The sequence below is a fragment of the Mirounga leonina genome, unplaced genomic scaffold, assembly GCF_011800145.1.
Source record: "Mirounga leonina isolate KUSES-001 unplaced genomic scaffold, KU_Mleo_1.0 Mir_94, whole genome shotgun sequence".
NCBI classification, from domain to species: domain Eukaryota; kingdom Metazoa; phylum Chordata; class Mammalia; order Carnivora; family Phocidae; genus Mirounga; species Mirounga leonina.
The window spans coordinates 36,390,024-36,412,600 of record NW_023270855.1 but is presented as its reverse complement, the minus strand read 5'-3'; the positions used below and the strand labels follow the sequence as shown (position 1 = coordinate 36,412,600).

The following is a 22,577-nucleotide window of genomic DNA, read 5'->3' as shown; positions in this document are numbered from 1 at the left end:
TCTTCATCATAATAGCAGCATGCCTCCTTTATTAAATACTGAGTACAGGCTCGCCATCATTCCAAGTAGTTTACGTGTATTACCTTCATGAATCCCCATAACAACTCTGTGACATAACTACCACCATTATATCCACTTGACAAAGGAGGACCTGGACATGGAGGCTCTGAGCATCTGAGTGTCTTGTCCAAGTTCACCCACAGTAGTGAGTGGGGGAGATGGAATTTGCACTGATGTCTCTCAGATCCTAGATTGCAGACCATATTTATCCAATCCCCACTCATCTTCTCCCCTAGTTGGAGTAGACTGAAGTATTTCTTACAGAGATATTTGTTCACATTTATGCTTATTTGGCTTCAGGAGATTGTCAAAGTTTCTCAATCAAACTTTGAGTTCAATATATCAGTTACTAGTTAGTTTTACTAGAAGTAATAAATTCCAGAATAACAAGGGGCTAAAGAACATAGGAGTCTTTTTCTCTTTTATGTGAAGGCAGTCTGAAAATACAAATTTGTTGTCATCATGGACCCACGACCACATCTTTTTTTCTCTACCTTCCTCTGTTGGCATTTAAATTCAAGGTTACTTCATGGCCCAAGATAGCTGCTTAGTTCCAGCCATCACATCTGCAGGCAGATGGAGGCTGGCAGAAGGAGGATTCAGAGAGGTCCAAAAGTCCAAGTAAAATTTCTTGATTGAAATTTATTTTAATAAGTAATTGTATTCATTTATTAAAGTAAAATATGGTTTATTTATTCAAGTATTTAGCCCCATACAATACTTCTGCTTCATCACATGGCCTCACCTAGCTGCAAATGAACCTGGGAAATGTGCATATAAAAAGTCAGGGTTCAGATTGGCAAAAGAGGAAAATGGACTTTGGGACACTATGATAGTCTCTGCCATATCCAGCATAACTGTTTACTTCAGATCACACAGGTCCTCTAAATATTCCATCTGATTTCCTGTGGTATCCACTTGGACAGTCTTCCAGAGATGAGGCTGTGTTCACAACTCCTAGATCCCCCCACACCCCACCTGCCCAGTGCAGTCCTGAACACAAATGGTCACAGCCACCAACTAACCCATCTGTCCACCATGCTGGACCCCAAGCAGCACAAGCAGGGACACTCAATAACATTTGTGGGGGTGACCGACGGCAATAATGTCACCAACACCAACATCCCTAGGTACTGACACGCCGAGCCTCAGTTACATGCCCTGCAGCGTGCAGCATCGTCATGGTGCGGTGCTGGGAAATGTAGACGTGAACTTGGCAGAGCCCAAGGAAGCTCCCCCAGCATCCAGGTTTCTTGCCTCAAATGGGTTTTGCGTGAACTCCTTCCCCAAGGAGAATTCTGCTGTTTCCTTCCATTTCTTACTCAAAGAGGCAAAAGAAATTTAATCTTTTCTATGTGGCATTGATCAAGATTCCATTTTCCCCTTCAGTTCACCTAATTTTCATGGAAGGGGCAGGTGAACGGACAAACAGGCTGCCAGCTAGGTGCTCTTACCCCCACGCATGCATATTATCCTTTGCCTTGGGATGGAAGCAGCTGGTCCACTTAGAGCTGCAATAAGCTTGGAGCAGTGCTTTCACCTTCTGAGCCTGTTTCTTTTCCTATAACATGTAACCATGCCCCGGACACAAGAGCTAATGCTTGCATGCTGGCACCAAGCAATTGATTCTTTCTTATTGTTACTACTTTTATTACCTGGGTGAGATGCTGACATGACCACTCTCTGAAACTTTGCTTTGTTTTATATTATCAGCACGTGCTGATGAAAAGCATTTGGTGCTTCATGTATAGGACGAGGGAGGCTTTTCCCCATGGCTCGCTCCTCAGGGTTCTGCAGTGGACCCCGGTGGCCCCAGGACCCTGTGTGCGGCCACATGGCGCTTCTTCTCTGCTAATGCTGGGTGCTCTTTCACTAGGTTTGTGCCAGGGATTCCCAGGCAGGGGTTCAAAGGTGGCAGGGCCAGGGTCATGTAAATTGAGCATGTCTGCTGTGTTCCATGTGCTGGGCTGACCTTGAAGAGTGGTGCAGTCTCTGTAAGAAGTTGCTCTGGGATGACATGGGCCACCAGTGTGAAAAAGAGAGAGGGGACAGCACCTTTTGGATTTTCTGTTAACACTCAGATCAACAGATTGAGCTTTTCCCCCGTCTTGGTTTTCTGAGATGTAAGAACGAGTAAGCCTTCCCATCATGACAATGGCCTTATTAAGAATTTTCTGTGTTCCCGTGCCCTGTCCTATCACTTGCAAGTTGAAAGCTGCCCCAGAGAACACATTTTAAGGCTCGACAAAGAATACATATTTTCACATGCTACCCTAGTGAGTCACTTTACTTCTCATACTTGTAGATTCAAAAACGCTTAAATATGTCCCATGGTGAGTTTCTATGTCAAATGCCTCTCTACCCTGTTTTTAGGACTGTATTTGCAAATACTAAGCTGTTTCAAGATTGGTTTTTAGGCAAATTGTTTAGCCAGACCTCATTCAGTGAGTCATTGCAGGTAAAGGACCTGGCCTCCTGGGCACACAGTAGGTGTTTAATAAATGCTGGTCCCTGCAGTTCCTCACAAGTCGAAATTAGCTGAGTGCATGCCTTTGAGATTGAACTTTCTAGTTCTTAGAAGAAATATTTTTCTTGGTCGTGATTTTTGTCTCGTTGGAAAAGAGCAGAATCAGCAAAATCGCTTTCAGCAGGTCCCAGTGTCATGGGCCTGTCATCCACAGGGCACACAGGGCTGTCTATGTTTTCTCTGCAGCACTTTGAGTTTCTTCTTCAGACACCGTATCTGCCTTCCATCAGAGTTTCAAAGAGACCAGTCTAGGGAGCACAGAGATGCTAATGATAAGGTCTCAGCTGTAGCCTGCGGCTGAAGTGGCCTGGTGGGGATGTCATGGGGATGTCATGGGGATTAAGGCATGTTATCTGTAATAAGAATAAACTCCCGCTGCTGAGTGCAGCGGGGCAGCACCAGTCTTGGGCTGGGCATGCGGCTCGGGGCTTATTTTAGAGCCCAATGAAAGCGGGCAATTATCATGTTCTTTAACTATAATCAGCCAAACAGGATACAGGTAGCCACAAAATGGAGTTATTTAAAACAGTAACAAAATCACTTCAAAAAGGGTAATAATCTGGAAGTCTCTCTTTCTGCAACATCTAGTTAAAGCTGTCTAAGCGTGGAGAAGACAGGGGAGGCTTGTTCTGTAACCTCCTCAATGGCAATCGGATCGGGAAAAGTTCTTGGGAAATGAAAGGCTGGATCCCTGGCCCCGAGGCTGCCCCACAGCCATTGAGTTTGGCCTCACTGTGTAAAGGAGAGCCTTTGAAAATGATCCCAGGAGAATCCCGAGCTTCCTGGGAGGGTGGCTCTTGAGGGGCTCTCGCTAGCCCGGCCAGTTGGTCCCTCCTGGCCCACTGACCACAGATTTGAAAGCTGATTCTGGACTTTGGCTACGAGGCCTTATCTTGGGTAGCGTTTTCTGTGACATTCCAATGAGACTGGGATAGGGCACGGGGCAGAATTCTAAGCATTTCCCAGAATCTGTCAGAGCCTGCTCCTGAGCAGAAGGCAGAGTAAGGGGGATTTAGCTTGACCCCCATCTAATTCTGCCTCTGCTACTTGTTAGGGGTATGAACTCGGACACACTACTGAGGCTGGCTGAGACTTGGTTTGGCCCTCTGTGAAATGGGGATGATTAGAATCTATCTTGTAGGGATATGCTTCCAAGAGTACCTTGCTCACGGTTGGTAAATAGAGCTCAGTAGACATGCGCTATTGTTATCATGGTCCTCAGCTATGAAGCCCACGGACAGAAGTTCCCGTCATGTCTCGATAACCCTGGTGTGACTCCTGAAGGTGTCTTGTACCTTAGTAACAGGTGCAAATTTTACGCTGCATTGTATGTGCCAATGAGCTAAGAAAATCAGGAGGCCTGTCCATCCTCCAGCCATCTGGGTAAAGCGTGAGTCAATTCCCATTGCATTAAACACCACCCCCATTAATTAATAATGGCAATGAAAACCAGACTAATAAATTATAACAGCTGCTGCAGCCTTGCCTTCTGCTGAATGCTTCCTCCATACCGGATCCTGTGCTAAATGCAATACGTATATAACCTCAGGTCATCCCATAATCCTCCCGATAAGGTAGCCACTTTTCTCACCATTTTACAGAGGAAACTGAGCGCCCAAAGAGTAAAACAAAACAAAACAAACAAAACCACTGTAATAAGTGGACGAGTTAGGATGAAGCTCAGGTGTTACTGACTTCGAAGCTGTTGCTTTAACCACTAGGCCATATGGCCAGTCACTTGAGCCCTTGGGAATGGGGTAGCTTTAAGATCCCAAACTCCAACAAAGAACAAAATGAGGCCTTCTGTTGTAAGGATCATAACAAAGTTAGTATGCTACATAGTATATTTCAGTGTATTTCCACATGTCTGATTATTTAAATCTCAGGACATCTTTGTGAGTCATTTTACAAGGGAGAAAATGAAGCCTCAGAAGAGGGTTAGCATCTTGCTCAAGATTGCACCTTGGAGGGGCACCTGGGTGTCTCAGTTGGTAAAGCATCTGACTTCGGCTCAGGTCATGATCCCAGGGTCCCAGGATTGAGCCCCGCGTCGGGCTCCACGCTCCCTCTTCCTCTGCCCCTGCCTCTCCCCCTGCTCGTGCATGCTCTCTCTCTCTCAAATAAATAAATAAATAAAATCTTAAAATTAAAAAAAAAAAAAGATTGCACCCTGGATAATGGCACCCGGATAATAACTTTTCAAACCGAGGCCATACTGTATCCACGTCAACAAGACTCCAAGCGCAGGCATGTTCCATTCAACCCATGCTGCCTCTCACCACACTCTGGCCCAAGTTCCAGCTGTAGGGACAGAGTTGAGCAGTATGAAAAGATGAAGCCAATCATAATTCTTGCCAAGTCCTAGAAAGCCCTTTCAGGGGCACCTACAGAAATCCCCTGGATGAGGTGGGGACTATGGCATAGTGGGGCAGTGAGAGACTGAATAGAGTTGTCCCTTGTGGTCTGCAGTTGGTTCCATGGTTGGGGGTAGCATCAGGGCTATGCCAATGATGAACATTTCACTGGAAATTTGTTCAGGGACTTCCCTGAGCCAGATGCTTGGCTGGTTCATGGGCTTCATTTCTGTCTCAATAAACTCAGATTCTTCTGGCATCTGCTGTAAAGAAAAAAGCCAGAGGACAGTGAACAAGACTAGAAGAAATGTTCTGGATGAGGAAGAGGCTTTGGGGATTTGCTGGGAGATTGTGTGACCACTGGGGCCCTCCTGGGCTCTGCTACCAGACACCTTTGTGGTGCTGGTCAGGAGCCCGTTTCCATCTTGATTTGGTCAAGCATGGTCAGTTTTCTACTTGGTGCCATAGATGGTTCTTTGTTTAATCCGTTTGTGTGATGCTTCTAACATATTGTCCAGAAGAGGAGGTCTTCATCCCATAGTTTGAATTTGACCTCTTCTATCTAGTTGTGACATCATCTCTTCAAGACTCAGGCAATCAGGCAATCATTCATGCCTTCAACTTTCGGAAGCCGAATGCCTTCTCCAAGTTGGGTGCTGGGCTAGTGCTCGGGGTCCAACACCTGTCCTGCTGCATGGAACTTTTATTCTAGTGTCCATTCGCAGCCCAACATTAAATATGCTCCAGGTTAAGCACTGTATTATTCTAGAAAGGAATCCCTTCTGGGAGAATTCCTTGCAGTTATTTAGAAGTTCATGTGTTGCAGTATTAACATGTCATCTGGCAGTTATGTAATTCAGGCCAGACTTCAAGTGTCTCTTTTTTGGGGTACCAGAGTAGCGGGAAGGGGAGCTGGTAGGAGGATGGAAGACATGTTGCCTTTGGGATAAGATGTTTGCTCCTTCTAGAACCTTTAAGTGGCTACCAGAAACCACCATTCTCTATTCTCTTTAAAGTTGTTGATGAGGAATTAAAATATCTGGAACAATTATAAAATGAAATGTCTTGGCAATTGAGTAAAGGTCTTAATTGGAAATGAGAGCTATACTTTCATCACCAGTGGAGGAAAAAAAAATATCCATATTCTTGTTTCATAAATGGTACTGTTTTCAAAAGCAAAAATATAGTCACTGTTATGGTGGTGGTAGTTGGGAGTGGGGATTACAACAGATGAGCCAAATGGTTTCCAAAAAATTGTCAAAGTGCCGGACTTATCTTGGTCCAGGGTTGTTTTCTAGTGTTTGAGAGAGACAGAGGATCCTGCCAGTTCTGAACTCAAAATGGCCCCTCCCAGCTCTCCTCCACCCTGGAGACGTGGCCCAAGTGGATTCCCTCCAGGGCCCAGAATCCAGTTCAGAACAGCAACGTCCCTCTGGAGTATCCACGTCCATGCAAATCAACCTTGTTTAAACCAAAATGATTGTTTCATCAAGCTGGGGGGGTTTCTCATCCCTGTCTCCTCATCTAATCCCAATACCTTTACTCCCTTTGCTCTTCAGTTTCCAAGTGTGACCTGTCCGTGTCTCCAGTTCTAGACTTTGCATGTTCCTCATTTGTCATCTTTATTAGGCCTGCATTTATTTGTGTTTGTCACTGCTGCACTTGGTGGTGGTGTGGTGACCGTTCACCATGCTGGTCCACACGTCGCTTCCCATTTAGTGACCCTCCTTTCTATTCTTTCCTATAGAATTACCCTGTATGACTATCAAGCCATGTGCAGGGCCAACAAGGACAGCAGTGATGGCGCCAGAGGGCTATTGGATGTAAGTATGGTGCAGTCACCCAAACAACAGGGGCATGTGTCTATCTGTTTCTGAGTGTGAGCATATCTTTATCTTTGGAGTAATCAAGTTTATCTTTTTCGAAACCATGAATGTTTTAAAGTGTCTCTTAATTTTACTGGTTAAGAAAAACCACTTCCATTCAAACCCAAATCCATTGATTGTATGAATGACAAGTGGGTCTGACATCTTTGATGGACAAATGTGCCCCCTTTTGATGGATAGAAAAGGGGAGAAGTTTTGGAGATTCTCTCATTCTCATATAAAAGACAATTTGAGTTGGTTCATCAGAAATCTCCCCTTTGGTTTGTAAGACACCTATTAGCCTGTGAACAAATTCACATTTTGCTCATAGATTCTCTACCCTAATCAGGATGCTGCTGAGCTTCGGTGTATCATTTTCGCCGGAGCTGGTTCCATCCATGATGTCACAGTGGAGAACCAATCAACATAGATAGTGTGTCATTAGAAACAGGCTTTCAGACTGCCAGAAATTAACTATCATAATTTACTCCCAGTTAAAAAACATAATTGACAATGTATAAGCAATGTAAGTTTGGCTACCCATCACCTGAAAACACAGGAAAAACAGTTACAGTATACTTTGACATAACCCCGCATGTGTATATATTAAATATAATCTTTGCATGTTATCATTTTGTAAATTCCAAAAATTAACCTAAAATCTTGTTTGAAACACAAAATTTATGAGCCATTTTCGTTTTTAAAATATAAACACACACCTTCTCATTTGCAGATGTAAGATCTTGCAAGGAAATTATTTAAAAGCCAACTATTTAACGTGGTTCTCCTCCACTGAAGGAGCAAGAAATGATTTGGAGCTGGAAAATTTCTGAAAGGCAACTAGGAACTGAAAGTTGAATGTTTTGAAAAATACCGCTTTTTAGTGAGAATCAACATGCCTTTCCAAATCCAAATTCCCTAGACTTAGCATAAATATTTCTAGACTTAAAACGTTCCCAAGATATGTTTTCATCATTAGGCTTAAAAGCTCAATGGCTTTACCCTTCAGAATGATAATGTGCATTTAAATTTTTAATCCTGTATTTACATAAACCCTTTGTGTACCCATACATTGAACCAGTGTCTGGCACAGAATGCTTGAGTGCCCTTCCTATCCTCCCACCCAAACCCCTGCCCCCAAGGGAGCTGCCCCTGTGCCTGCCCCTCCCCAACTCCAGAGCCACCCTAATTCCTCTATTCATTCCCTCCTCCCAAGGACCCACACTACCAAGGACCCCTGAAATGTTACTACCCATCCCGGCAGGTACAAAGGCACAGAACTGTCCCAGGGTCTGACCACCAGGGTCTTTTTGAAAGAAAGATGGTTCTTTTCCAAGCAATAAGAAATATAATGGCAGAACCACCGGACTGCAAGTAGCATTCGGTTTTAGGAAATGGTTAATAGTTCACATCCTTATCTGATCCTAATCCTGAGGGCCCTGTGATTGAGGGAATGATGTTGACACACTCAATTAAATCAGAGCAAGAGATCCAGTCTGAAATCTGTGTGGGCTGAGAATAACCCCAGTAGACTGTTATTATTGTTGTTTTGTTCACTGACTTACTGACTTGAAAAGGGAAATGTCAAGAATGGTTAGAGGTATATAAATTGTTTTTTTGTTTTATTTAAAACTGGATAATTCCCCCATTCCTAGTTCTCATCTTTATCATCAAAATGCTCAGAAGGTAGGATTAAATATCCATCACTTCAGAGACCAGGATTTGGCATTTCAATTCTCTGATAACGTAAAGGCAACCACAAAAGGTTCTGAGATTTTTCTGGACCTGCCATCTGGGGGGCGGGGGAGGGAGGCCTTTGCCAAAGTCAGCGCCTCTCTCAAGTGCATCCACTACTGGAATATCTGGCATATGTAGATTCAAAGAGCCAACTGAGGGGGAGACCTGCTATTTTCCAGAATTCAGGAAATTGAATTATCCACGTAGAAAATATCACAGAGTAAACAATCCAACTGCTTTTTTAAATTAAAATATTCTAAAATAAAGATTAGGCTGTCAATACCTTCTTTTATAGAGTTGAAGGGGATTTTCTGCAAGGATAAAATCACATGTTTATATGGTTGTCATTTTTTTTTCCAAATCCAAATATGTATGTGTGAGAAAAGGCAGCTTAAATCCTACATAACTCATGGGCAACATTAAAATCAAGTATATGCAACTTGTGCTTATTTCAGTGAATGACATACAGTGATGGAGAACAGGGAATCACCTTTCTGAGAGGCAGATCTGTGAATTACCATTTGAAATTAGTTATATGATTTTAGCCCCTCAGCATTAGGCTGCAAAATATTAGCCCCTGGAGGGTAAAGTTTTAAACATTGTTCGCTGAACTTCCTTTTTCCTCCCAGAGATAACCCCTGTATTAGATCATGTTTATTTTACTTGTAAATCACATCTCACTACAGGGGAGTTCAAAGTTTTAAAATGTTAGTTTTAGGATACAGTATCCAACCATGTTCTTCTTTTAGCTAGAGCTTCACTGTTTTTTAAGGTGATATCAATCTCTCTCGAAGAATAACATTGTCTTTATGTAAAGCCTTAAGTTAAACTACAAATTTCATATGTGATGCATTTTCAATGAACTGAATTCTTCTCTTCAGCCTTATAATGCCTTCCTTGCTGCAGTAAAATGGATAATGACAGAACTTGTCTTGTAAGTACAATTTGCTTCATTTTTAAAGAGTAATATTGTTTTTCTTTTGTATTATAAAGTGAATTGGAAGACCGCATTTCATGTTTTCAACAACCATTAGATTCAGAATGCTCTGAGATAACCTCATTGAACATCTCGAAATGTTGAAAGCTGAGACCAAAAAATTATCTTTCAGTTATTCATGGTCACTGCTTATGCCCTTATGTCATTGCTTAGCAGACTAACAGCTTGCAATATACAAACCAAATTTATTTATTGTGGTTAGTGTTAAATTTAACATAGATGTCTGGCTGTTTTTAATGCAGCCTGGGTGGGCTGTGGTCAGAAGAACAAATTGCCAGGGCTGCCCACTGTGCTCCTTTGGATGTGTTGGCATGTGCAAGGGTGGGGAGGAAGGGGGCTTGTGCAGTCGTGGGCCAGGGGCTGGGGGCTTTTCTCAGGTGTGAATTAATTGTTTACCCTGTCAAACTACAGTCCTATTTGGAGGGTGCTAGATGCATCTGTGACTTAGGTCAGATTGAAATGGCACAAAGATGGAAGGCTTGACTCCCAGAAAAGATATTGGACACATGACAGAAACACCATATCCCACGAAAGGGAGGAATTCCATGGACGAGCATGAAAACCGGATTGTTTAAGCTGCACCACATTCTCAGGTTCTGATTTTGCCCACCGTGGCTCCACTTCTGAGTGTTTGAGGCAGATTTCTTACCATTTGACGAACAGCCATTGTCTTCTTCATTGCTTTAATGTAACCTATATTAATTTAACAACATTATAAATTGAAATTCATTTCTCTTATGTACACAAGAGGCAGAAAATACAGTAACAGACAATAGGGAGATTTTGATTGATAGTGAGCTGCTGCAGGAAGCAGTCATGAGCCTAAAAGAGAAATGATGGAGTTTTGATCTATCTCTATTCATTTGGAGGATGGTTTATATTACTTTTGCATTTTTTACTAACAATTGGGAAATTCTGATTTTTTTTTTGAAGTTGCATTGTGGCATAATTTCATCAAGAAAAGTTTGTTCCATCTATGCCTACACACACACACACACACACACAGGGCTGAACAGGTTTGCATTGCAGTATAAATCTGGAAAGCATCCTTTATTACTGCAGATCATAGTCTAGGTAGAGAATATGCTATTTGTATCTGTGCACGAAGGCAGAGGAAGCCCTTTGGAAATTGACTTTTTACTATATAGACTCAGCCTATAACTGGAAAACCATTTCTGCCTACAAGCAGGTTATTTCTCCACAGAGTCCTTGAGTCTAGGGAAACCCGATTTCAGGGTTTGGCTGGCATTGGTGATCACATAGCCTTTCACAAGTAAGATAAAGCCCAGTGAAAATTCCGTGGTCACAGAACCAACCGTACTGGTACCTTCCAATCATGTTACTGTTTCAAATGCAGTGAGCGATGCTGAATAACAGAATGTCGCTGTCCCATTCAGGGGGCAGATAACCAAATAACCCTGGGCTTTTGCATCCCCTGCTTAGGTTCCTGGTGGAATTTAACCTCTGCAGTTGGTGGCACTCAGATATGACAGCTAAAGGTAAGCAGCAGCTAGTTCCCATTTCTCAGCTCAGAGTGATAAACCCAGGGTTCACTGGCTACTTTTCATCAAGGATGGGCTCACGCACAACTGCCCAGGAGAAAGTGATGATTTTTCAGCTCCATCAGCATCTGTGCTGACTACAACGCTGTCCCGTCTGACCAGAAATTCCACAGGTTTCATTCTGCCCATGTTGAATGCACACTTTGACCCATTTCCTTAAGTAAGACTTTGAGGTCATAACGTTGCACCCGTGAATTCTTCAACAAGCTCGTGGGCAGTGCTTAAAATCGAAGGGAGACGCATTGCCTTTTTCAAGCTTGAGTGAATATGGATAACCACTCTGGTTTTTTGTTTGATCATTTTTTTTTTATAATTATCCTCCTAAAATATAAATTTAATCATATTACTCTCCCCACTCAAAAGCCTTCAGCGATTTGAGCAGTAATTAGTAGAAACTCTCAGAGGTGTGAGTTGCAGTTAGATGAGTACGGATTTCAGCCCTGGCTCCAAGGTTTGCCTTTGGCAAGTTAGCTGATCTCTTCAGGACTCAGTTTCCCCATAGTAAGCAAACTGGGAGACATAATAAATATTATTTACCTCCTGTCGTGTATGTGTTTAATGATACATCATACTATATGCTGAGCATGGTGACTGGAACATAATGAGCCCTCAAAAAATGACAACTGTAATTAACTTCCGATACCAGCGTTGACACTGTTGACCACAATGATGACTAATCAAGTCCCGAGGCCCTACGAAGCCGGTACTCTTTCATGAGGGCGGTCTCGCAGCCATCTGCCCCATCTGCTCCATCACAGGCAGCTTCTCAGATAACGCTCTGCTCGTTCTTTTCCTGCGTGCATTCATTCTTGCTCATTTTCTTACCTGGGATGACAGGAACTAGCAGTACGCTAGACAGCTACCATGTTTATTGTTATTATTTTTTAATTATCTGTCTTTTTCAAAGAGGTAGATTAACAATGTTGCAGCCTTCCCTAGGGGCTGGCTATATTTCGATCTGACGTTTCCTCTTCCGTCCCTTAAGATCCCTGTCGGGCAGGATTCCCTCCATTCTTCCAGGAAGAGTTAGCAGCATTTCCTTCTTGCTTCCATCCCAGTCAGCTCACATATTTATTTCCCCAGCTCTTCTGCACCATCATTGTCTCACTTTGTTGGCTTCACGCCTGAATTTCTTGATGGCAAGAGCTATGCCTTATAACCGCTGTTATCCCTTAGCACCTAACTGGTGCTCAGTGAACTGTAGGCGCTCAGTCTTCACTTACTGAATACCCTAACAATTCTTATGCCGAGTAGGACCTTTATAGCCACTCTCATCATAGCTTTATAATTTACAAATAGGCCTCTGTTGCCTAAATTCAGAAGCTCCCTCATTTCTTGTTAGAGTATGACATGGAAGGACACCTACAGAGAGGTGTATATGGGTACACAGCTGCACCGGATGGCCTCTGATTACAGTGAACCTAATCCAAGCGTGTTTGGGGTCGGCCCAATCCTGAGAAGCTGAGAGTCCAGGGAAACAGCATCTGTGTGCCCTGTTCTCTCTCACACTCACACACTCACACTGTCCTGGTGACCCTTAGTATGTGAGCTCCATACTTGCCCCTTCCTGTTGGGTTAGGACCTGCTTTGAATGTCCCTAAGCCCACTTCTAGAAATCTAAATAAACTGGGGTAGAAGCAAAGGATTCTAGGACAGGATGATCATCACTAAGGAACTGATGATTGCAAATACTGATAACTCTTTAAGTGATGAACAATAGGGACAATTCAAAATAAATGACAGCCCATCCACGGAGAGGCAGAGAAAACCTTTTAACAAGATTCTGTTTCAAAAACAGATCTTTTTAACAAGATCAAAAACGTTCATGAAATTAAGTAATATAGCAAAATAAACAATATACAGAACTGTACATACCCCAGAAAAGCATCCAATGGTGGGGGAAGAAGGGGGATATGGATTTAATTAGGGTCAGCAATCAGTATGGCCAGTGGGGAGTCAATAAGCAAAGAACAAAATATGAATTAGGAAGGGAAGACTATTATGTCGCCCAAGAAAATTTTGCCTATAACACAAACCTGCTTTCGATGAAAACTGCACATGATTTGGAAGTGAGATCCGAGAAAGGACCTATTAAATGGGTGCTTGCTCCCTTGTTCTATTTACTTTCCTTATTCCACTAGCTTCTCCACAGGTTTACTATTAGGAAGGGAAAAGTTTAGATGAGATTAAAAGGGAGGGACGGAAGAAGGAAGATCCATGGAGGCCAAGAGAATGCACTGCAAGTTGGTCACAGGGCTGTTCTCACCACAGCCCCAGCCCCTTGGGACAAGTCACCTGGGCTTCGAATCTGGCTTTAAGCTCTGGGAGGCTGGAGCAGCCATTTTGCCTAGATGAAGTGCTCTGGCCTGGAATCAGGCAGCCTTCTTCTGCAGCTAGCTAGCTGCTTGCTCCTGGGCAAGTCTCTTGGTCTCTCTGGGCTCTGATTTCCCGGTTGGTCAGCAGAGATAACCACGGACCTAACGCGGGTGTGAGAGATGGATTAGGCGGTGCACGCCAAGCCCATGGGCAGACAGGGCACAGAGCTGGTGGGTGGTGCTTACGCTTTGGGCAGCGGTGGCTTTTGTGACTGAGACCCTGAGACTGAGACGCTCTTAGGAGTGCGTTCAGTGCTGAGGGCAGCAGGCTGGTCGTCTTCAGGGTTTGCTTTTTGGCATCCCTCTTCACAACCGTATGCCTGCCCACCTCTGGCTGAGGAGCTTCCGAGGTGAGCATGAGGATGGCCCACCTCTTCGTGCCAACCTGCATCCCCATTTCCCCCATTCTTACTCACCCGGGCCTGCTTCCCTTCCCCATGACCTGCTGATGCAGGCATCTGTGTACCCTCTTGTGCTGGTCCTTCAGATTTGACAATCAGTTTAAAAGTTTTTGTTGTGTGCCAGTCACTGTGATCTTTGCTCAGACCAGTGGTTTTCAACTGGGGGTGGGAGGGGATGGGGGGGGTGAGGATTTTTTCTCCCAGGAGTCATTGCAATGTTTGGAGACATTTTTGGTTGTCACCACTGAGGGTGGGTTAGGGGTGTTACTGACAGCTAGTGGGTAGAAGCCAGGGATGCTGCTAAACATCCTAGGACACACAGCCCCTCACAACAAAGAATTATCCTACTCAAAATGTCAGTAGTGTCACTGTTGGGAAACCCTGGTGTAGACCGAAGAGTATAGGGTAGGGGATGAAGAATAAGGAAGAAGCATACGGGGTGCCTGGGTGGCTCAGTCGGTTAAACATGTGCCTTCAGCTCAGGTCATGATCCCAGAGTCCCAGGATCGAGTCCCACATCAAGCTTCCTACTCAGTGAAGAGTCTGCTTCTCCCTCTGACCCTCCCCCCTCTTGTGCTTTCTCTCCCACTCCCTCTCAAATAAATAAATAAATAAAAGTCTTTAAAAAAAATAATAAAGGAAGAAGGGTATGGTCTTTGCACTCACGATGCTTACAGAAATGTATGAAGGTTCCCATTCTGAAATTTCATATCCCCTCACCCCTCCTCCCCCTGTACCAGGACCAACAGCAAGGAGAATTTCAGCTCAGAGAAATCAGGTGATGCTTCATCTCTCCGTGCTATGTTTTAGAAGCTTTTTAAGAAGTTCCTTAATAGATAATTCCAAGTCATGTCATCCTTTTGCCACACTGTGAGACAGACCTTGTCAAATGACTGTGTCGTCACCACACGATGTGGTAACATACAGTGTGGTGCTTTTCCATTTCCAGAGTGTGGGCCCAGATGATCTTCAGATCATTTCATCATACCTGAGAGGTGGGGGCTGCTGGAATTCATCCCTAAACCTTTCTGAGCTACTTGAGTCAGAGAGCTACTAGATGATGGGCTCAGACATGAGCCAAGAGCTCGGCTAGATGGCAGTGAGCAAGGCAGCCCGCCTTCTTGGAACCCCTGAATGGGACTGGCTACTGTATGTGGATTGTCTCATTCGGGCCTATAGGCCTCTGCTGGACAGGGCTGCCTTTTTCTATTTCACAGATGGAGAAATGAATTCGAATGGGGGTGCATGGACTCGTCCTTGGGGCTGCTATCGGCTGGGTATCTTTGTTAAAGGAAAATGTAAATTCTTAGACCCAGAGCATACGGAGAGGAAAGTTTCACAGCAATATTGACTTGCAAGGTTTCTTCATTCTAATTTTACCATTCCCTCACTAGATAAAGACCCTGCACTGAGACATACATCTTTGTTTAGCTAAAAATGGAATCCATAATTACACTGTTTATCTGCTTCATTTCCTTAATGAAGGGGACTGTGGACGCCCATTTCTGCCTGATTATCACAAAGGTATCATTTTGGCGAAGTTGCACAAAGAGAATGGAGCTTGCTGGCACCGAGTATGAATGGGGGTGCATTCACAGAGACAAAAGAAGAGGAAAGCTTTTCAAATGGCAACTCTATTCATTCCCAGTTGTCTGCCCATAATTACTGTGAACCCAAGTCAGTTATTCTCATCAGGGACATTTGTTGCTAAGGGAAAATTAAAGAAATTCAATTGTGTGGATGCTCCATTGGGTGCTTCACTGTGAGTGAGTGGTAGGTCATGGCTTCAGCTTGAGACCGCCGGCCTAATGGGGACGGAAGGTAGAGCAGTGTGAAGGCCCAGAATGGTGGCGCCAGGATGTGACCATGCAGAAGCGGGTCTGGGCTCCCGAGCTCATGGCAGTGTGACTTGGGGCAGGCAGCGCCACTTAATTTCTCTGGGCCGTAGCTTCTTTGTCTGTAAAACAGGAAAGCGGCAGACCTTCCTCACCGCATGGTGGTGAGGACTCCGTCCACGCAAAGGGCCTAATGTCGTGTTTGGCATGTAGTGGGTGCTTTATGAGTATTGGCTGTAATTTGGCGACGAAGGTGGCGACGGTGCTTTTGCTGTTTAAGGAAATGATGGTCATGACGAGTCTCTTCCTGGGGGTCTCAAGGCAGGCCATGTCTGCTTTCTGAACCCCGGTTTCCCGTACAATAAGGAATCAGCCTAGCTGAGCTTCATGACCTCTTGTACGGACAGCTTTGTAAGATAATGCGTTGTAAGTGCCCAAAGGCTCAACCAGCATTCTGGAGATCACTGGAAGCCTGAGCTATGGATTCAGAATTGCATAGATAAGCAGTAATGACTGGCAAATGTGTGTGCTGTCCATAGCACTCCAGACAAAGAGAGGTCTTCATAATAAACCATGTCATTTAGATTACATGTGGCCATGGTTTTATACGATAATTCGCATGTGGCCCAAAAGCACAGCAAGAGGCTTGCAGCCAATCTATAGTCGTGTTGCAAACAGAATCAATGAGGGTTTATCGCCACATCAGTCTGGGTGCCCTGCAATTGTCAAGGGAACGAGAATTTCATTTCCAGGAAGGATCAGAGCCAAATGAGCCTCACCATTGAGAGCGCTGGACTCGTTCCATTGTAACTGGGCCCAGACAATCACAGTTAGAGATGGTGCAATTATCAGGCCCATTTAAATCATGTGTGCTGCCTATCTCAGCCAGCCCCAAAGACCTTTCTTCCTTTCTCTCATTGGCCGAACTTCACAGAGCAGTTAAATATATGTGTGCTGGAGCCAGACGGCCCAAGTTCAAATTTTGGCTCTGCCACATACTTACTGGATGAATCTGGGCAATTCGTTCGGTTTTCTCCTCCATTCACTAATCTGCAAAACAGAGATAACCATGGTTCTCACCTTACGGTTTATTCTTTTTTTTTTTTTTTTTGTCATGTTTTACTGTTAAATAAATTAATACATGTAAAGCAGAACAGCATCTGGCATGTAGTAATTTCTTAATAAATGTAGCCATTACCATCATGAGCTTATTATGTGCCATCTGCATGCGTGTGCCGTGTCCACTTATAATCTGTGTTGTTGGGGCTTTTTTTTATTTGATCTTTATTTCATTTTAACAGACTCATTTTTTGAAATTCAAATAATTTAAATATTAAAAGGAAGTTTCCCAAATGGAAAGTCTCTCTCACTTGCTATACAAAGGAGTCAAGTGCGAACACAAGAACCATGAAAATAAAAAGTGTGACCAAATTGTAGCCAGATGCTCTGAGCTTTATGGGTGGCCTCCCCAGATAAAAAAAAAAGGGGGGGGGAGGGGGCGGTTTAAGAGCAAATGAAAGAAAAACGAAAAAGAAAGAAAGGTGGGAAAAACTCCCTAGCATCCAACAAAGATGTCCTCAACAAAATCCTCTGACAAAATCAGAGACATTGGAGAAGAACTTGGAAGCGAGTGCTGTTTCCATCACGTGCCCCTCTCTGTGCTGTAGCTGTTTGGCCCGGGGCCTCCTAAAACTGACCTTGCCTTCCCCCTGAAGGCAGGCAATTTGTCATGAAGGCCTGAGATGCTTACATTCCCTTTGTCTGTTTGATTGCCTGAAAAACACCATTCAGGGGAATTATTCAGATATTCAGCAAGCATCTGATAACACTTGCCAGTGAGCGAGCACCGCAGGGCACCAGGGACAGGCAGGGTCGGGGACCGGGCCTTTGGGAGCGTGACACTCGCCCGTGCTGTCCCTACAGTGGAGCCAGGAGTCAGGGAGGTAGTCACTGGCCTTTTCTAACCAGAAAGTACTGCTTCAGAAAGGCCCGCCGTTCCTGAGGATTCCGCGCAATAACCCGTAGTCGTGTGGTAGTAAGCATGTTCGCTTCAAGAGCCCTCACAGTGCACCAGCCACTTGCCGTGCTTTAATTCGTCTGATCCTTCACCCGTGTGAAGTTATTCCCTCTTATTCCCATTTTACAGAGGAGAACACGGAGGTGCCAAGAGATTGAACTCACCGGCTGTCCCACAGCGGCGGCAAGATTCATGACCCCTAGTTTGTGCCCTTAGCTGCTATGTATGTAATTTGCCCAGCTCCTGGCACGTGGGTGGTGACACGCTCCAACGGCTAGTGTTTCATGAAGGCTGAGTGTGTGTCCACACCTGCATGTATGTGGAAGTGTGCACGCGTGTCCCTTGGTTAAGAGCTGTACCTGCCTCGGTCTATTCATCATTCAGAACAACTCAGGGAGTTAGCATGGGCATCATGCCTAATGTCAGTGACCAGTTTCTGAAAAATCACATGTCGTACATAAAAAAACTGATTGAATCCACTTCCTTTTGTTTTAGATGAGAAAAATGGCAATGTGTTATGCGTTAACCCCAAACCCCCAATCAATTTCCTCAATATAATTAACGCTCAGTGAAAATTCTATATTAAAAAAAAAAAACCAATCACGTTAGGATATACATGCTTGGAACATGGCTTCCTGATCACCCAACAAATATCTGGTGGTTACCAAATGCTCCTTTAGCACTTAGTAATCCTGGGCTCACTTAGTGCTGGCAGCCTCCACACGGTCACAAAACATGTCCTCGTGCTTCTGATATCCAACCAACTGTATTTGGAATATAACTTGAGACTTTGTCAAAACATCATTTTGTTAAAACCCTGTCGAGTTTTGGAGTCGGAAATGTAAATTGTATATTCTATATATTTATAAATAGATGTTTATATTTCCATATAAACATCAGCCAAAAACTTTGTACAAAGTTTGGGTATTGGAAACCTATGAGCATTCTACTGGTAAGTTTTTTGGTTTTTTTTTTTTTTTTTTTTTTTAGAGGAGTGGGGAGGGGCAGAGGGAGAGGGTGAGAGAGAATCTTGAACAGGTTCCAACCCAGTGTGGAGCCCGATGCGGGGCTCCATCTCAAAACACTGAGTTCATGACCTGAGCCGAAATCAAGAGTCAGATCCTTAACTAACTCAGCCACCCAGGCACCCCCTACTGGTAAGATGTTAATGGGTGACAAGTCCTGTGACAAGTACTATACTATTGGCATTCCATTTTACAGAAGAGAATACTGAGGATTAGTTAGAAGCAATGAAGCACAGGATTTATACTCCAAACTTCTCTGACTTCAGAGTCTTCACCCTTAACCGCTGTTACAGTATCTACCATCATCATCATTTGAATGTTACAATGGCTTCATTAGAATGCTAGTGTTATTCTTCTTGTTATTGATTACTGTTGTTACTATTTATTATTATTAACTGACATTTACTCAGCACTCATTATGTTCCAGGTACTCTACCAAATATTCAACATGTAATGTTTCATTTACCTCTCACTTCACCCTCTGATAGAGGAAGAAGATTAGCCCCGATTTACACATTGAAAATAATTTAAACATAAAGAGTTTCTGGAACTTCCCCACTGGACATAAGTTGCTTACATTATTTTATCAACCACCAAGACATTACCCAATGCCTACTAGGTAGCCATCCATGTACCCGGGTTATCTAGTGCTGTATTCCTGGACAAGGAACTTCATAAGGGTAGGATGAGGTTCATGGCAGTGGTTCAAAGACATTACGTATTTTACTATTCCATAGTTCAATTTTGTTTCTGTCATAAAACCACATAGTTGTATCATGACCTTTGTCTCACCCTAAATAATAATGGTGTAGCTTCTATTTTATACATTTATTCAGATACACGTATGTGTTGTTGCTAAGTTCAAGTAAGTCTGAAGTCTGAGACCCGTTGACTTATGTTGTCCCAGAAAGTATTCTTGTGATCCATAAATGATAGTGGATGAAGCCAACACAACGACTTGAGGAATTATAGCTTATAGAGTTGCTTGGCAGATGAAATCACTCGACTAATTAGAAAATAATGCATTATGCTGTGCCTAGAAAAATCACAGCACGGCAGGAGTGGAACTGGGTTCTGAATTACTGGGCTGCCAGTCACAAGAAAGCCTGTGCCTTTATTCTTTATCTTCTTTTCTTTTTTCTTTTTCCTATCCCTACAGCCCAGAAATTGAAACAGACCCTGGAACCTTGTGACACTGAATATCCAGCATTTGTCTCCGAGCGCACCATCAAGGAAACCTCAGGGAACATTGCTTGTGAAGATTGCTCCAAGTAAGCCTCCCGCCTCCTTTCTGCTCAGTGTAGAAGTCCAATGGGCCAATGTGTCTGGCGTGCTCACAATGAGAGATGGAAACGTGGCTGCCCTCTTGTATGAGGAAGTGTTTCCACCAGCTTGGAAAAAACATCACTTGGCTTTGTCAGATCATTTAGAATTTGGGAAGGGTTCAAAATGCTTGAGAATGCATCCTAGAATAGACGAGGTTTTTAGCTGAGTTTATTGTTGGTTGGAAAAAGTCCTAATTGGTGTTTTCCCAGTTGATGGTTGGCCATTTCAGCTATCTGTTGGGAAAAAATCCTTCGGTGTCTTTCCTGGAGGCATCGAATCTTCAGGATTCGCTGGAATATGGTGTCTGGGGAATGAGTCTTGGTTGCATGCTAGGCATTTCCCTGATTCCTAATGACGTTGGGCCTTTTTGAATGGTTTTATTGATCATTTGGGTTTCTTTCGCCTTCATTTCTGTTGGTAGTTGGCTGTTGGGTGATGAATCTACCTCTTACCGGTTTGGGTGTTCTAGGTTTTGGTGCAATTTCTTTGCAGTTGTGTGCTTTACATATGTGTCTTCCTAGTCCTTTGACTCCTCACCTTTTAGAATGTTTTAGATGCATTGAAATTTTCTTTTGCTTTTATTTTAATGTAGTCTAATTTATTCTTCTGTTCTTCTATGATTTGTGTGTTTGTGCTTTAAGAAATTAGTTTCTGCCCTCATGTCATAATGGTATTCTCAAATAGTTTTATTCTGAACACTTCAAAGTGTTGACTTTCACATTTAGGACTTGAATCCCTCTTGAATTTATTTGTGTGTGTGCCATAATGTAGCATCTAATTTCATCTTTTTCAATATAGTTCCGTGTTAACCGGCACTGCTTATTGAATGGTCTTTTTTTTTTTTTTCCAATTGATTTATTATGGCACCTGTGTCCCATAGGGTGAGTTCCCATCTGTATAAAGATCTGTTTCCAGGTTTTATGGTTTGTCGGTACCACTGTCAACACCCTATCTCTTTAATTATTAGAGCTTTATAATATGACTTGATATTTAGGAGAACAAATATCTTTTCCACATTCTTCTAAGTTGTCTTGGCTATTCTTGTCTCTCCTCTTTCATATTAATTTTGTAATCAGCTTGTTAATTTCCATGAATTATGATACAGTTTTAATTAAAATTGCTGGAAGTTATAGATTAATTTGAAGATAATTGCTATCTTGTATAATACTGGAATTTTCCATTTATAAACTAAGTATGTCTCTTTATTTACATGTCTTTTAATACAGTTTTATAATTTTATGTTAGATTTATACCTTGAAAGCATATAGTTTTTCCTGCTATCAGAAATGGCATACATTTAAAACTACATTTTCTAATTGGTAATTGCTAGAATATGAGAACAACACTGATTTCTGTATATTGAATATCTTGTATGCAGTTGCTAAATGCTCTTTTAGATTTAATAGTTTGTGTATGGCTTCTCTCAGACTTTTTTTTTCACAGACAATAACATCATTTGTGAAAATGTTCCTTTCTAACTTCCACACTTGTTTTCTTGCATAGAAGTAACTGGAATTGTTGACTAGAAGCAGTGAGAGTAGACAACTGTATCTTGTTCCTAATTTAAAGGAATTTCTTCTAATAATTCCATGTTAACTATGATGGTTGCTATAGGATTTTTTTATTGAGGTATAATTCACATACGAGATCATATTAGTTTCAGGCGTACAACATAGTGATTCAACATGTGTATACATTATGAAATGGTCACCACAATAAATCTAACTCCCATCTGTCACCTTACAAAATTAACACAATGTCAGTGATTCTGTTCCCCATGATGTACATTACATCCCCATGATTTATTTATTCTATTGCCAAAAGTTTATACTTCTTGATCCCCTGCACCCATTTCATCCCCCCCACCCCCTCCCCTCTGGCAACCACCAATCTGTTCTCTTCATCTATAAATATGAGTTTTGTTTTGCTTTGTTGATTTATTTTTTAGATTCTGCATGTAAGTGAAATCATGCGGTATGCTAATGGGTTTTCTAAATTATAGTAAAATATTAATAATACTAAATTTACCTTTGTAGCTATTTTTAAGGAGATTTTGACAGTGATTTTCTTTTTTAACTTTATTTGTTTTATTTGTTTCTTTATGTAATCTCTACACCCAATGTGGGCCTGGAACTCACCACCCCAAGATCAAGAGTCAGTTGCTTTCCTAACTGTGCTAGCCAGGCCACCCCCGTTGTAACTATTTTTAAGTGCACAGTTCAGGAGCATTAAGTACATTTGCAATGTTGTGCAGCCATAACTACTATCCATTTCCTGAGTTGCCTTAGATTTTTGATAGTTAGCCATTTATTAGGTTAAAGAAAACCTCTTCAGGGGCAGGGGTGTTTGTTGCTCTTGTTGCTATTATGTGAAATTTGAATGGATGTTAAATTTTATCAAAACATTCTTTCTACATTAATTGCTAAAATGATTTTAATTTGTTAATATGTTGAGTTACACTGATAAAATTTTTAAAAATTTAAATCATGAAATATA

At 42.7% G+C, this 22,577-nt stretch overlaps 1 protein-coding gene across 1 annotated transcript in view; it reads left to right on the top strand.

Annotated features, from left to right (window-relative positions):
• CACNA2D3 (calcium voltage-gated channel auxiliary subunit alpha2delta 3) overlaps nucleotides 1–22,577 on the top strand; it is an 856,401-nt gene that overhangs the window by 775,779 nt on the left and 58,045 nt on the right. The window contains exons 32-35 of the mRNA XM_034997896.1: nucleotides 6,689–6,764; nucleotides 9,425–9,477; nucleotides 10,984–11,039; nucleotides 19,915–20,026. Coding sequence (XP_034853787.1) covers nucleotides 6,689–6,764; nucleotides 9,425–9,477; nucleotides 10,984–11,039; nucleotides 19,915–20,026 — 297 coding nt within the window. The remainder of the gene's footprint in view (nucleotides 1–6,688; nucleotides 6,765–9,424; nucleotides 9,478–10,983; nucleotides 11,040–19,914; nucleotides 20,027–22,577) is intronic.